Raw genomic sequence first — 15,094 nt, forward strand, 5'->3', positions numbered from 1 at the left:
TTTTAATTAAAATAATGTTATTTCTAATTTTTTAAAAAGATGAGTTTTGATTTTTAAAAATTATTAAGCTTTAATAGAGAACCTTTTAATAATTTGGTTCAAATTACAGTGTGACAGAAATTAGTTGGGAAGAAACGATATTTTCCTTTTGTATTTATACTGCATGTGTAGTGTATGGAATAGAGGGCGTAAATACTACCTTGGCATATTTCATTGCATCCAATGTAGCAAATTAGTTTTGACCCATTGCTAGCAGCTTCTTGGAATGAATATGGTCCATTGTCCTTTTTATTTCTACTAAAGTTTCTTCAAATAGTTCTTTAGGGAGGTTTTTCAACCTTTCCTATTAAAGAGAAATTTTGAGAGCTACATCTTTAAGTTAGTCTTTTTGATAGAATTGGAATTGAAAAGTTAGAACTTGAAAGGTGGACAAGATTTAAATAAGACAAAGAAGCGTGTTTTTGGTTATGAGGGATGTGAGCCCTGACATGTCTTTGGTTCATGCTAGAAAGAAGAAAGAAATAATATGGAGAGGTTATGGTAAGGCTTGATTACTGAAGGCCTTTGTATGCATGCATATAAGCATAGCCAATGGACACAGACACTAGGGGCTGAGGGCATGTGCTGGGGGGGTGGAAGTGGCGGGGGCGGGGAGGGGGAGAGGTCAATGGGGGAAAAAAGAGACATATGTAATACTTTAAACAATAAAAAAAAGTAGGAGAAACAGGGCCATGGCACTGAAGTTAGAATTTACTCCTGGAGTGAGTGAATTGTCTCTCATTCAGTTAGGAAATAGGAAATTTTGACACTTTAACTCAGTATGTTTTGTGTATGTTAATATTCATTGTGTTAAAGCTAAACAGAGGAGTGGGTGTGTTTTTCTTCTGTTTTCCAGTCTACGCCTTTACATCTTGCCGCGGGCTACAACAGAGTTCGGATAGTTCAGCTGCTGCTTCAGCATGGTGCTGATGTTCATGCAAAAGACAAAGGGTAGGTGTAGCAGTTTATTTCCTTTAATGGTTTTGCTCATGGATTGTTATGCTGTTTTCAGCATCTTATATGCTGAAGTTGTTGAACACTAGGCAAAGAAAGTCCTACAGACCATTTCTTTACAACGTGTGTAGCATTTTAAGAATGTTTGCAACTTTGATTTTATATTATTTTCACATACTACTTCTTCTCATAATAGTTTCCTAAATTAGTTTAATTTTATTGAAATTCTAGTACTTAAAATTTGTTTCAATTGTAATTATTATTTAACTCAAGTTGCATTTCAGAAAGATAAGACAAATTGAAAATTATGATAATCTATTAATATAGCTATCATTCATCTGGAATGAAAAGATTATCTCTTATTAATAAACCAAAATCCTAAGTATACAGTATTCTAATTTGTTTTTTCCTGATGAAATCTTAGACATCTGAACTTGGAAAACCTAAAAGATCCTTGTGAAGGTTGATGTGGTGGGGGTTGGAGGGTTGGGGCAGAGGGAACAAGAAAGCAGTTATGTTATTTACTTTATGAGTAAGTGTATTTTAGAAAACTTTGTACGAGTTTCCTATCTAGTCTCCAGGGACATATGAATCAAGTTTGCTGTCCTGTGTGGGGGGCTAACATTTCTCATTATCCCACCTTAAGATCTAAAAGATAATTTGACCTTACTACCCAGGTCAATAGATTCATATTACACTCTTGTGATTGGCAGCATAAAGAAGAGAAGCCCTGGAGGAGGTTTCTTTCAGTTTGCCCCTTTCCATGTCAGGAAACAGAAATGAAGAAAGAACTCAGTACTTGAGACAGTTACCCGAGGGGGAATCCATTCATTCCAAATCTGCTCTTTTCCGTACTCTGTTCTCTCTTGCCTGCGCCAGCTTTTGTGCCATATGTGAATGGTGTCCCGATAGTATAGGGTACAAATGCCTGATGTTCTTGTACATCTCTGTTTCCTTGTGCATGTCTGAAAACAGATGGGTGTACAATAGGTGAGTCATCAAGAGAAAGAAGTACAGCACAAAAAAGGGGGTCTTTGACTCATGTAGAAAGATACTTTGAAATGCAAGTTATAATAGTTTGGATATTTAATTCTTGTGCTGGTACTTACTTTGAAAATGAAACAAAAGAGTAGGAATATTCAATTCTCTATCAATTAACATTTATTTAATGTAAACACTTCATATATAAAGCATGCAATTCTCAGTTAGCACATGTTCTTCATTTTGCCTAAATGCTTCTCTAATTGGTGTTTTTACATTATACTTAAGGATTGTATACACAAAATACAAGGGAAATACAAAAGGTTAAATTATATGTGCTTTGAATCATCTTATTAAATAGTTTAAAATATTTTTAACATAATTGTATTAGGATTTATTAGATTTTTGTTGCTTAGCACTTCTTGGATAAATGACTAAGTTGTTTGAAATTTCAGTATTTTAATTTGCCTTTTTTCATTTAGTGGACTTGTGCCTCTTCATAATGCATGTTCATATGGACATTATGAAGTCACAGAACTGCTACTAAAGGTAAAGAAATAAAAAATAGTGAATTTCATTTGCTCTTTTTAACTCGTCATGAGTTTTCATGTGTTTACTAGAGGCCTGGTGTACGAAATTGGTGCACTAGGGGGAGGGAGGGTGTCCCTCAGCCCAGCCTGCACCCTCTCCAATCTGGGACCCCTCGGGGGATGTCTGACTGCCGGATACTGGGCCTAAACCAGCAGTTGGACATCCCTCTCACAGTCCTGGACTGCTGGCTCCTAATTGCTCACCTGCCTACCTGCCTGGTCACCCCTAACTGCCCCCCCCCCCCCGCGCCAGCCTGATCGCCCCTCACTGCCTCTGCATGCCAGCCTGATCACCCCTAACTGCCCCCCCCCCCCGCCCCAGCCTGGTTGCCCCTAACTGCTCCCCGCTGCCAGCCAGGTCGACCCCAACAGCCCCCTCCCTGCCAGTCTGGTTGCACCTAACTGCCCCCCCCCACCAGCCTGGGCACCCCTTACTTGCCCCCCTTGCTGGCTTGGTTGCTCCCAACTGCCCCCCTTTGCCAGCCTGGTCGCCCCCAACTGCCCCCCTGCCAACCTAGTCACCCCTCACTGATCCCCTTCCAGCCTAATCGCCCCCAACTGCACCCCCCCACACCAGCCTAGTCGCCCCTAACTGTCCCCCCCATCGCTGGCCTGGTTGCCTCTTACTCCCCCCCCTTGCTGGCCTTGTCGCCCCCAACTGCCCTCCCCTGCTGGCCTGGTTGTAGGCAGCCATCTTGTGAGGGTGTGAGGGTTAATTTGCATATTACCTCTTTATTATATAGAATTAGTGAATAAAATTTTTTAAGAAAAGCAGTTTTTAAAATGTTATCATTGCCTTAAACTATTTTTAAAAGCTGAAATTAAAATATTGCTGACATTTCAAAGAGTTGTAACTGAATTTTACAGTGAAATAAATGTCTTCTGAGTTTTATCTAATCCAGCAAAATGATTACTGACCTAAAACTTTTTCTCTTAATTCAGCATGGAGCCTGTGTTAATGCTATGGATCTCTGGCAGTTTACTCCTCTGCATGAGGCTGCTTCCAAGAATCGTGTGGAAGTGTGCTCTCTGTTGCTTAGCCATGGTGCTGATCCTACATTGGTCAATTGCCATGGGAAAAGTGCTGTGGATATGGCTCCAACTCCTGAGCTCCGGGAGAGATTGACTTGTATGTATTTATATCCTGAAGTCAAAATTGTTTGCTGCAAATTAGACTATCTCACTTTTGTTTAGTTATAAGGACTGGTGTTTTGTCTAACTTGGATGATATGCTTCCATTCTTATATATACACTAGTTTATAATCATCATTTCTGATCATAAGCTTGTCTTCATGATTCCACAGGAATCTTAAATTTATATACTATATATATTTTGTGTTTATTCAAACCTAATTCTAATTCACAAGTTGAGGCTCCCCCCTCCCTTTTTTATAAAGGATGAGTTAATCAGTAACCATATATTGAATACCTACTATGTGCTATGCACTGGAAATACATCCGAATAAAACCAGAAAAAAAATCTCTGAGTTCATAGAGCTTATATTCCTGTGCTGTTGGTAATAATAGATGTCATCAAGTTTGCACAATTCTGTTTTACTTCTTTTGTGTGTTATAGCCCAAGTGAAATCACTTGCCCACATTTACATAAGATAATTTTTATGATTTGGTGGAAGTAATCTAAAATGCTGATAATTTGAATTCAGTATGATTTGAATTCAGTTTAAATTTCTCTAGACTAATGGATAAGCCAAGCAAAACCATACTTTTTACTTGAAATCAGTTCTCAGTGCATCACCTTACTTTGCAGTTGTCAGGATCCTACTCCTTACATATGACAGTTTGTAATTCTCTCAAGTATCTTTTCATATGTCTGTTGGTCATCTGTGTCTTTGGAGAACAACTTTCAGCTTTTTTGTTAATAAGTTGTCATATCAGAATATAAACCAAACTTGTAAAATAGAAAATAAGACTATATGTTTTTAATAAATAAGGGTATTGGATTCTTATTTATGTAATTAATTTAGAAATCCCTTTTAAAAAAATCTCTTACTTGATTATAGCAATAATCATTACATTACATTTATTGGTGGAGGCAGTAGTAGTAGTACAGCACACAAAAATTCGGTCGGCCTATCCTCCCTCTTTTGTTACTTGAGTTTTCATTTAATAATATATGCTTTCATGTCAGTAAATGTTGGTCTGTCTTTTTTTTTTTTTTTAAGAGCTGTATAAAGTGTATAAGTGTTCACAAATTATTCAACTAGTTTCCATTTGGTGGACAGTTAGGTTGCTTGTTTGAAAACTTTCCTGGAGTGAGTATATTGGTATGTGTATCTTTATGAACTCTAGGAGTATAAAAAGCCTTATTTCAGAGCATACATAATTCTTAATTTTTCATTAACCTACACCCTCATCCTTTGCACCTTCATCATTGTATCGCCATGCTGCCGCTGTTGCTAAAATAGAAGACTGTGTTGAAGTTAATAATTGTCTGAATTTACAATTATGCTAATGATTTTTATAAATTTAAAATTTTTATTTCAACTATTATTTTATTAACAGATGAATTTAAAGGTCATTCTTTACTACAAGCAGCCAGAGAAGCAGACCTAGCCAAAGTTAAAAAAACACTTGCCTTGGAAATCATTAATTTCAAACAACCACAGTCTCATGAAACTGCACTGGTAAGATTTCATTGTTAATCCATCTTGGGGCTGATAATTGCAGTGTGAGCACAAAATATGATTTTTATTTCAGAAACCTTAAAGTAACGGTGGTATCTAAAGTGACAGGGATTTGCATTTTAATGGTTGCATTGATTTTTAATTTGGTTCAGGAGGCTGTTGCTTTCATGGGTGAGAGAATAGACTTTCGCTCAACCTTGATTTGGGAATTAATTTTACATTTGCCTTTACCCAACCATATTGTAACAAATCCACCTTTGTGGCCAATGCTTTCATAAATACAAGATGTGATTTTTCTCTATAGAATCTTCTTTTTCTTGTGGTTACTTGATAAATATATTTGTTTTCTATAGATGATTAGTGTATTTTCAGAGATACTTCAATTATCCTTTTGAGTAATCGTATTTATTTGTTTTCTATAGAAGATTAAAGTATTTTCAAAGATACTTGCATTATTCTTTTGAGCAATCGTATTCAAATAATTATTACATTCATTATAGAAAATGGTAAGAGTGTGCATTTTTTGTTCCAGACCATACCAATTGTCTTTAAAATTGAAACATTTGTGATGCCTCTATCACAGACTTCTAAATATATTTCAGTTAACATTCTCTCATATATCTGGCACAAAAATAGTGAAACTGTCATCAAAACATGTGGAAACATTAAAGGAGTTACCAAACTGAGATGGGCCAATTCTATGTACATCTAAATATATGGCTCTAAAATGGGGGTTCAGAGACATTCATGCTACACAGCATTTTCCAGATGATACTCAAAGTCACAGAATAATCTTGACCTGCTTTGTGGAGTGTTCATTTTATTCATTAGAAATTAGTTTTTTACTTTTTAAATTTTAATGCAGACATTAATATAAAATGAAGTTGAATATAAAACTTATATAAATATAGGATAAAACATAGAATTTCTGAGAATATGTCTCCCTCTAAGCTCTTTTAGGTCTCTTACCTTCGGGCCTGCCTCTGGGCATAAAGGCTTATTTATTCTTCTGTAGTACTAGGAGTACCTCTATGAAAGAGGTGGGGAAATATTGATTATCTGACTGACGGTCTAATGAAGAACTGAGAAATTTAGTTACAGATTTTTGTAGCTTTGGAGAGGCAGTATTCTGATACTTGCAAGTAAATATGGACTGGATAATTATTTATTGGCTAAAGGAAAAGATAAAAGTATTTCTTAGTGCTTAACCAAGAGCATAATTTCACCTTGCTGCCAGGGTTATGTTTTGTATTTCCAGTGTATTTAGGAGGAATTTTGATCATCTTCATAATGTAAAATGTATAAGTATATTTTGAGATAACAATGTTCAGCACATTGCTATTTAATTCAGAAATCTACCTTTAAATAGAAGTTCATTTTATTGACTTTTATTTACAGCACTGTGCTGTGGCCTCCCTGCATCCCAAACGAAAGCAAGTGACAGAATTGTTACTTAGAAAAGGAGCAAATGTTAATGAAAAAAATAAAGAGTAAGTGTAATTGCAGTTGTTGTTCAATTCCTAAAGGGGAAATGCAATAAAATTTAGTAAACCACCTCTTCCTTTTCCCCACTCCATAGTTTCATGACCCCACTGCATGTTGCGGCAGAAAGAGCTCACAACGATGTCATGGAAGTTCTGCATAAGCACGGAGCAAAGGTAAGGCACACGCCTGAAATGAGGTGCCAGACTTGGCATTGAGTAGCTAGCTGCTCTTAATTAAGACTGTTAATTTCTTCAGGAAAATCAGAGAGAAAGTAATTTTATAAAAGACAGTTAGCATGTATTTGAATTCACTGATTCTCCTTTAAAAGCTGATTTAAGTCTTATTCCCAGTAAAAATAATTTGTGTTTTATTGTAATTTACTGTTATTCTTCTATAAAGTAATAAAATGTAATTGCAGTCTTATTATTTGAAATATATTTCAACTTTACATTGTTTTATGTTAATACTGGAATTAATATATTATAGTTAACATCAGTGATGGTTTACGGGAATGATAGTCAAAATCTCACCCACTTATTTTAAAGAATATCTGTATTCCTTCACACTCATACTGGTAATTTTTTTCAAATAACCTCAACACTAAAGAATTTTAATTTGTTAAAATACTAATCTTTATTTAAGAATAAAGAATTTGAAATGTATTAATACTTAATACACAGGTTGTTGCAGGCAACCTCATTAGGTCCAAGTGTCAACCTGAGTCACGTCTACGCCCAAGGTGTTTCCTAAGGCAAAATGGGAGTTTGAGAGGGAGGGACTGACAGGGAGGCCACAGCACAGTGCTATAAAGTAAATAAAAGTCAATAAAATAAACTTCTATTTTAAAGTAGATTTCTGAATTAAATAGCAATGTGCTTAACATTGTTATCTCAAAATATACTTATATATTTTACATTATGAAAATGATCATAATTCCTCCTAAATACACTGGAAGTACAAAACATAACCCAGACAGGGAAAAACTCATTTGTTCACTTTCAGCATTTTGTGACATATTGCACTTTACATGTGTACAAATCAGTAGATTTATGGGCATTATCCTAAACAATAGAACCATTATGAATACCATTGTTGATAATCAGAGGGAACGGCCATGACAATCTTAAAGCATAAAGAGCTTCTCTGGCTATTTTATGAATTAATATTTTCAGAAATTGTCATAGTGTTGTGCTTTTTTAAATGAAAATAAGAGAGTTCAAAATTTGCTGGTAATTTAACGACAAATGACCATTACTTATATGTAGGTATCTTTTTTAAAAAAGAAACATAATCAGACCCATAAAGGTAAAAGTTACATATTTTAGAGTGAATGAGAAAATAACTGAGTTTTAAAAGAAACTTTTAAAAATTAAAAAGATATTTTGAAAACAGAATTTTAGAAAATGTCCACTTTCTTTTTATTTTGTTGCCCCAAAAATAATGTATTCACCCAGCTGTTGTATCTACATAATTTAAAAACTTGAGAAAACAAATTTCTAAACTGTTTTAAAAGTTTTTAATTTGTGATTAGATTTTTTATCTATTAAAAATATTATAATGTAGCATCTCCTAATAAATTTGTGAGAACATCAACAAATAGGCAATTTTGCTAACAGAATTTCAAATAAAACCTTAGCATAATCAGTGAATTACATTAAAGATAAGCAACGTGATTTTAGAAGGCTTGAACTTTTTCAGTGGTTCTGCATATCTGGGTAGAACCTTTTCAGCTATTGGGACCAACTATTGAAAATGAATTTAGAATCAGACCCTCAAATCTACATTACAGTTTTTTATAAGATTTTCCAGTTTTTTTTAAATTGAGCCAAAAGATACTTTGTACCATTAGTAATTAAAATATTTTAAAATTTTAATTATTTCATCTCTTTCCTATTCTTTATAAATTTTTTTGCACGAGTGTTATACATATTTATTGTGTACTGGAGGCCTGGTGCACGGATTCGTACACTGGTGGGATCCCTTGGCCTGGCCTGTGCCCTCTTGCAATCCGGGACTCCTCAGGGGATGGTGGAAGCCCAGTGCACGGATTCGGCCTGATCCCCGCAGGCCAGGCCGAGGGACCCACCGGTGCACAAATCCATACACAGGGCCTCTAGTATACATATCAGATCTTTGGTTAATCTCTTCCCACCCTCCCCTTCCCCCCTTCTCTCTGAGAGTCATCAGACTATTCCATGTTTCCATGCCTGTGCATTGAGCATCTGCCTCCTGGTGGTCACTGCGCGTCATAGCTACCAGTCGAACGGTCGCTTAGGCTTTTATATAGAGAGATTAGTATAGCACTGCTTGGCTGTAATTTACAAATGAGCACGTGTATATTTATTCATGAGGTGCATCATCCAAAAACAACAACAATTGTTTTTTATTAAAAAATCAAGATGAGCTAGCATGAAAGGGAATGGTGTTCTACAGATTTAAACCTGTTTTAAGGGTACCATACTGTATTGTTATATAAATAATGTCTTGTTGCTTTTCAAGCAGCAAATACTAAGCTTAGTGGGCTTCCTACTATACTGAAGAGCATCATATGTTTATCATTGACCTATTTTTTAAAATATCTTGTGTCATTTATAATGTTCCTTAAAAACCATGAATAATGCTCTTCATATTGGGAAAATATCTATTTGTTGTCTCCCATGAGTCATTTTATCTCATGAAGATTTAGTGAAAAATAATGTTATTTCATAGCCTATCCTAGTCAGCATTACTCTAGGTCTATGGTTCTCAATCTCTGCCCTTCATGTTCACATTCTTATCAATAATGTCAAAATTCATCAGTGGGGTATGTATTATTTTAAACACCCTAGCAGTGATATAGAATGACTTTTAAACTAGTATATTGTCTCTAGTCTTTCCACTACAGTTCAACTGAATTGAGAATACCTGCTATTAGGTACATTCAAAGGGATGGGGGATCATATTTAATCAGGATTATGAACCAATGGATACAATTGCCATCCTCCCATTCACTCATTCCCTGGTTCTAAGACAGGCTACTGTCCCTCAGGGTTGGTTTATCTGATGACTAATGCATTAGTAAAAACCCAACTTAGCTACTGTGGGCCCCATTGTTTGCTTGCTTATTGTTCTTTTGTGGTTTTAGTTTGATTTTCAGACAACTCATGGTTTCCCATTTGATTCTAAAAACACCTTCAGAACAAGCAGCCCCATCCTTGATGAGGATTCTGCACTCTTACGCTGCTTCCACCACCATGCTGCCTTCCCCTCTTCATGATGCATCCAGTCCTCAAGCTAAGGCTGTTATTACATCAGAGAAGGCAGAGAATTGGGCAGGGAGAGTTAATACCAGTAATTAATTTGTTTTACTTAGAACGTAGTAATAATTATATAACCCAAGCATTCTTTTGCTCAAAGCTTGGTGATGGAAACAAAGTTCAGGTGCATTGTGCGGTTAAACTAAACATATTAAATATATAACATAGGCAGGCATACTTGTCAGAGAAAAAGAGAATATGAATGAGACTTCAGTTTGTTCAGCACAGCTGTTTGATAGGCACCCTAATCAGCTATGCTCAGGGAGTTATTTCTCAGGCTTAGGGTTTGTGAGAAGGTAAGAACCCCTTTACTAAAGCAAACAAATTATATACTGTTTTAATGTTTATGCATCCCTCTTTTCAGAGAACTTGATTGTTTCATTTTAAATCCCACATGAATTTTGAAGGTTACAAATAACAATACATTCAAGTTTAGCTAAAAAGAATTTATTTGTTAGAAGTTATGATTAGTCCATTGGGCACAGAAAAGGAATAATGAAAATCTGAAAAGATAGTTTGAAGCAAAATCTTGATAGTCTCAATTGGAGAGTTTTGATTTTGTTCTCATAGTACTTGGAGAGCCATTGGAAAGTTTTGAATAGGTAGGGGTGAACAGAATCCTGCTTCAGTAAGATAGATACTTTCTCTTAGAAAACCAATTACAGAAATATAGACTCAAGGTACACATATAATAGCTGGCATGATCATTTAGCAGTATTCAATAAAAATGGCTTTTTAATATTTCTGTAAGGAGGCATGATATCAAGATAATATTTTTTACCTCCAGACTACAGAAGTTATAATATGCCTGCCACCTGTTGTTTGAAGTTATGATTAGGTTAGTTAGACTAGGTTATAGTCTATTCTAGATTCCTATCTTTTGTTCTTCTATTGTATGTTCATTAATGCCTGTTAATTTTTTTTTTATTGTACACTTTCACTACAAGGTGTCCTGATTTGGGGGGGAAATACACATTGTCACTCTAGCTAAAGGAATACAAAGACTAGTGTCAGCTCTCAGGTACTTAAAATCAGGTTAAGATTTAGACATACATATGTTTTCTTAATTCAAGTGAAGTTACAATGTGAGTTACAGTAAATGCTTGATTACAGAAATGTCATGTAACAGTTCATGATTACCTACCAAATGAGTGATATGGACAATGATAGCTTTAAATTTAGTAGAGAAATGAACTTAGCCTCAAGCTTAGCTCTTTGAGACTAGATTATTTCACACTGAAAGATTCTCCTTTGCCAGTTCCTTATAGTCTGCTTGCTCGTTTCCAGGACTGTTTTGGCATGTTTGAATCATAATTTTATGTCCTATACATTTTAAGCCAAATACCATTGAAATTTCTATAATGTATCCAGTTAGCCTCTTTAGGAAAATGATTAATTACTACTCAGATAGAAATAAAGATATACAGTATACTTCAGGTTGCTATCTCTAGATACAACGGGGGGGAGGGGGGGAGGCGGGGAGGGAATCTGTTTCATCTCTAAAACTGCCAGACATCTGTTATTTTTCTGACACCTTATACAGTTGGAGTATAACACATTAAATGTAACATTTTTCTTATTTGAGGCAGTTTCTGTACTTTTGTGAAAATAGCCTCTTTAGTGCTGAGTAGTAAGCATTTCTGATGGCATCCTCTGTCATATCCTAATAGTGGGTATTTTAATAGAGGAAAATAGAGAGGACTGGTTCTAAAAAAGACTTAATCAGAAAAACTGATTTAACATTCCCAGACTTCTTCAATAAGTATGTATGTTGGTAGTTCCAAATAATATTAATAATTAAAGTTTTATGACTTTAAAATATGGAGAGTAAATTAATGATGATGTATATTAAATAAATCTGTCATATATTTTAGGTTGAAAACAAATTATAGACAGCAGTACATACATACATTTTAATTTGAAACCTCTAGAAGAATCCTTGTGAGTGGCAATCTCATTTATTTGATAACTCAGCTTGATCACCATTGAGGCAATTACATATATAATACTAGACTGTATTTCTTTGTTTCTTTAAGAGTTTGATTCTTATATATAAAGGATATTTTAAATGTTATTAAGCCCAAATTTTTTGCCTCAGTGAATAATTGTCAGTGTGTGAGTCAGAATTGTCAAAGCCAAGAATACAAAACACAGTGTTGTCTCGGAGGTCTTCCAGGTCATAGGCTATATTCTGTCCGTGAGTTGGCCTCTTTCAGTGCTTCCAGTATTGCTATTGCTATTGTGGGTGGTGTGCATGAGTCATTTAATCTTCTATATTTCTCCAACAATAGAGTGAATTACTTGTCATTTATCTTATAGGATGATAGAGATTAGAATAATAAATCCAAACTTAGGACAACCTCCATTAAATAATTCTCTGGAATCACAGTGAAATAAAGTTACACTAGCTCCAAAATATCACTCTTCTTCACAGGGAAATGGAATTAGAGCAGTAATACAAATCCTTCCAGATTGCCCTTTTAAAAATCGGGGCATGGAGATTGATCTGTAGCTATGTAAAGCAGTTACGGCTGCCCTCTGAAAATAACATATACTTACTGTGGATGGCAAGCATGTTTTGCTCTTTTGTGCATTGGACCACTTCAGAAAATCTTACCTAATAAAAGAGAAATATGCAAATTAACCATCACTGTGCTACACCCACAGCCAATCAGAGTATGCAAATTAACCCAACAAAGATGGGGTTAATTTGCATATGCAGGCACAGAGTGGTGTGAAGCCTGCTATGAGGGCAAGGGGGGCGGCGGAGGGAGCTACTGGAGTGGTGCTCCAGACAGAAGCGAGGACGTGCCAGCTCTGGGCGGCCCGCAAGCGGGGAAGTGCCGCCTCCATGCCCCAAGTGGCCAGGGAGTGGGGACATGCTGGCTCCCAGGCAGCTGGGGAGCGGGGACTTGCCGGCTCCCGGTAGGAGTGGGGACTTGCCAGCTCTGGGCGGCCCGCGAGCGGGGGCTTGCTGGCTCCTGGGCGGCTGGGAGTGAAGCCAGGGGCCTATTCTTGCATGAATATCGTGCAATGGGCCTCTAGTATATATAATAAAAACCCAGTGGTTGTAATGCCATAATGACCAAAGACCAGTCACCAGGAGGGACTTGACGCTGGTCTGGGTCTCACGCAATTTTGTGCGCTGGGCCTCTAGTATGGAATAAAAATGAGGTTGACCACTTTTTAGAGATCCCTGATTATGTCCCATGACTGATAAAAGGATAAACAAAGGTAGTACATTAGCAGTATTGACAAAGTTAAGTATAAGAGGAAGTTGGGAACCTTAATTTTTTTTCAATTTTGAATCAATTTAAAGATCTGTAGTGGCTCAAGCAGATAGTTGATTTTTCATCCAGTAGTCATTTTTCCCCTTCTTCCTTGCTTCAGAGCAGGGGTCAGCAAACATTTTTTTAAAAGTTCAAATAGCAAACATTTAGGCTTTGTAGGCCAAGAGACAAAATTGATGATTTTATGTAGGTATTTATATATCCAGTTAAAATATAATCATTAAAAATGTGAAAATCATTCTTTAGTTTGCAGGCAGTATAAAATAGCCCACTGGTGGAAATTGACCTGTGGATCCTATAGAACTTTTTTTTTTTATGTATGGGAGCTTCAGGGAAGGCTGGATCTGAAACAATTCAGGTAATTTCATTCTCCTTGCTAGTGACTGGTGTGGACATGAGTTTAGGAAACATTTCTGGCCCCAGCCATAAAGAGAAGTCTGCTGGTAAAGATTTCTTCTCTTTTAAAATAGATGTAAAAACTTGCCTTTTGGCCTTGGATGAGAATTATGGAGTTGATGCATGGAGGTGCCACAGTCATATTTTGACAATAGAGGGCTAAGCCTGGAGTCCTAAGATTGGTGGACCTGAGAAATTTATGACATTTGTACCTAGTGAGGAATAATTCTTCCTCACAAAACCCTTATAGAATGTTTAATATTTTCCCTGTTTTCCCTTGTTGTCCTTTCTAAGTGGGTTGTACTTAGTATCACCAAATTGTTTTAGTTTTGTTGTTCTACTTTTTTCTATGGAATGAGTGCTTCTATTACATTACTCGCTAATACCTTTCAGTGACTTCTTATAGTGCCTCCGCTATGTTGTCTGATAAAGCACTCCACAGATATTCTTTTGTTACTAATACCATTTAGAACTTGAGGGAAGAATTATAGTATTCTTTCATAACAAAAAATACATATTTACTAAAGCAAAGAATTTGTGTTATTCTGGTCTGACTTGTACTTTGTCTAAGAAAATTGGGCTTTCTGAAATATCTGTAATAATAAAAGCCTAAGCGACCATCGCAACCGAACGGACGACCAAACAGGCTGTGTGGGGCGACTAAGCTGGCAGGGGAGTTAGTGAGGGACAACCAAACGACCAAGCAGCAGGCTGCGTGGGGCGACCAGGCTGGCAGGAGGTTAGTGAGGGGCGACCAAACGACTGAGCAGCAGGCTGTGTGGGGTGACCAGACCAGCAGGAGGGTTAGTGAGGGGTGACCAAATGACTGAATAGCAGGCTGCGTGGGGCAACGAGGCCAGCAGGGAGGTTAGTGAGGGACGATCAAACGACTGAGCAGCGGGCTGTGTGGGGCGACCAGGCTGGCAGGGGGGTTAGTGAGGGGTGACCAAATGACCGAACAGCAGGCTGCGTGGGGCGACCAGGCTGGTGGGGGGGGGGCAGTTGGGGGCAACCAGGCCGGTGGCAGGGGGGCAGTGAGAGTCGACCAAATGACTGAGCAGCAGGCTGTGTGGGGCGACCAGGCCGGCAGGGGGGTTAGTGAGGGGTGACCAAATGACCGAGCAGCAGGCTGCGTGGGACAGCCAGGCCCACAAGGGGGGGGGGCAGCTGGGGGTGACTAGGCCAGCAGAGGGGGCAGTTGGGGGTGACCAGGCCAGCGGGGGGGGGGGCAGTTAGGGGTGATCAGGCAGGCAGGCAGGCAGGTGAGCAGTTAGGAGCTAGTGGTCCTGGATTTTGAGAGGGATATCTGACTGCCGGTTTAGGCCCTATCCCCAGGCCGAAGGACCCTCTCCCCCCCCCACCCTACCCCCCACACAAATTTCATGCACCGGGCCTCTAGTTAGAATATAATACTACCT

General features: G+C 37.4%; 1 protein-coding gene across 1 annotated transcript in view; it reads left to right on the forward strand.

Annotated features, from left to right (window-relative positions):
* TNKS (tankyrase) overlaps nt 1–15,094 on the forward strand; it is a 166,837-nt gene that overhangs the window by 111,503 nt on the left and 40,240 nt on the right. Inside the window, exons 6-11 of the mRNA XM_080659908.1 lie at nt 896–990; nt 2,457–2,523; nt 3,507–3,693; nt 5,088–5,209; nt 6,608–6,699; nt 6,789–6,867. Of these exons, the coding sequence (XP_080516034.1) occupies nt 896–990; nt 2,457–2,523; nt 3,507–3,693; nt 5,088–5,209; nt 6,608–6,699; nt 6,789–6,867 (642 nt within the window). The remainder of the gene's footprint in view (nt 1–895; nt 991–2,456; nt 2,524–3,506; nt 3,694–5,087; nt 5,210–6,607; nt 6,700–6,788; nt 6,868–15,094) is intronic.

Source organism: Plecotus auritus (genome assembly GCF_963455305.1).
Source record: "Plecotus auritus genome assembly, chromosome: 3".
Lineage (NCBI taxonomy): Eukaryota > Metazoa > Chordata > Mammalia > Chiroptera > Vespertilionidae > Plecotus > Plecotus auritus.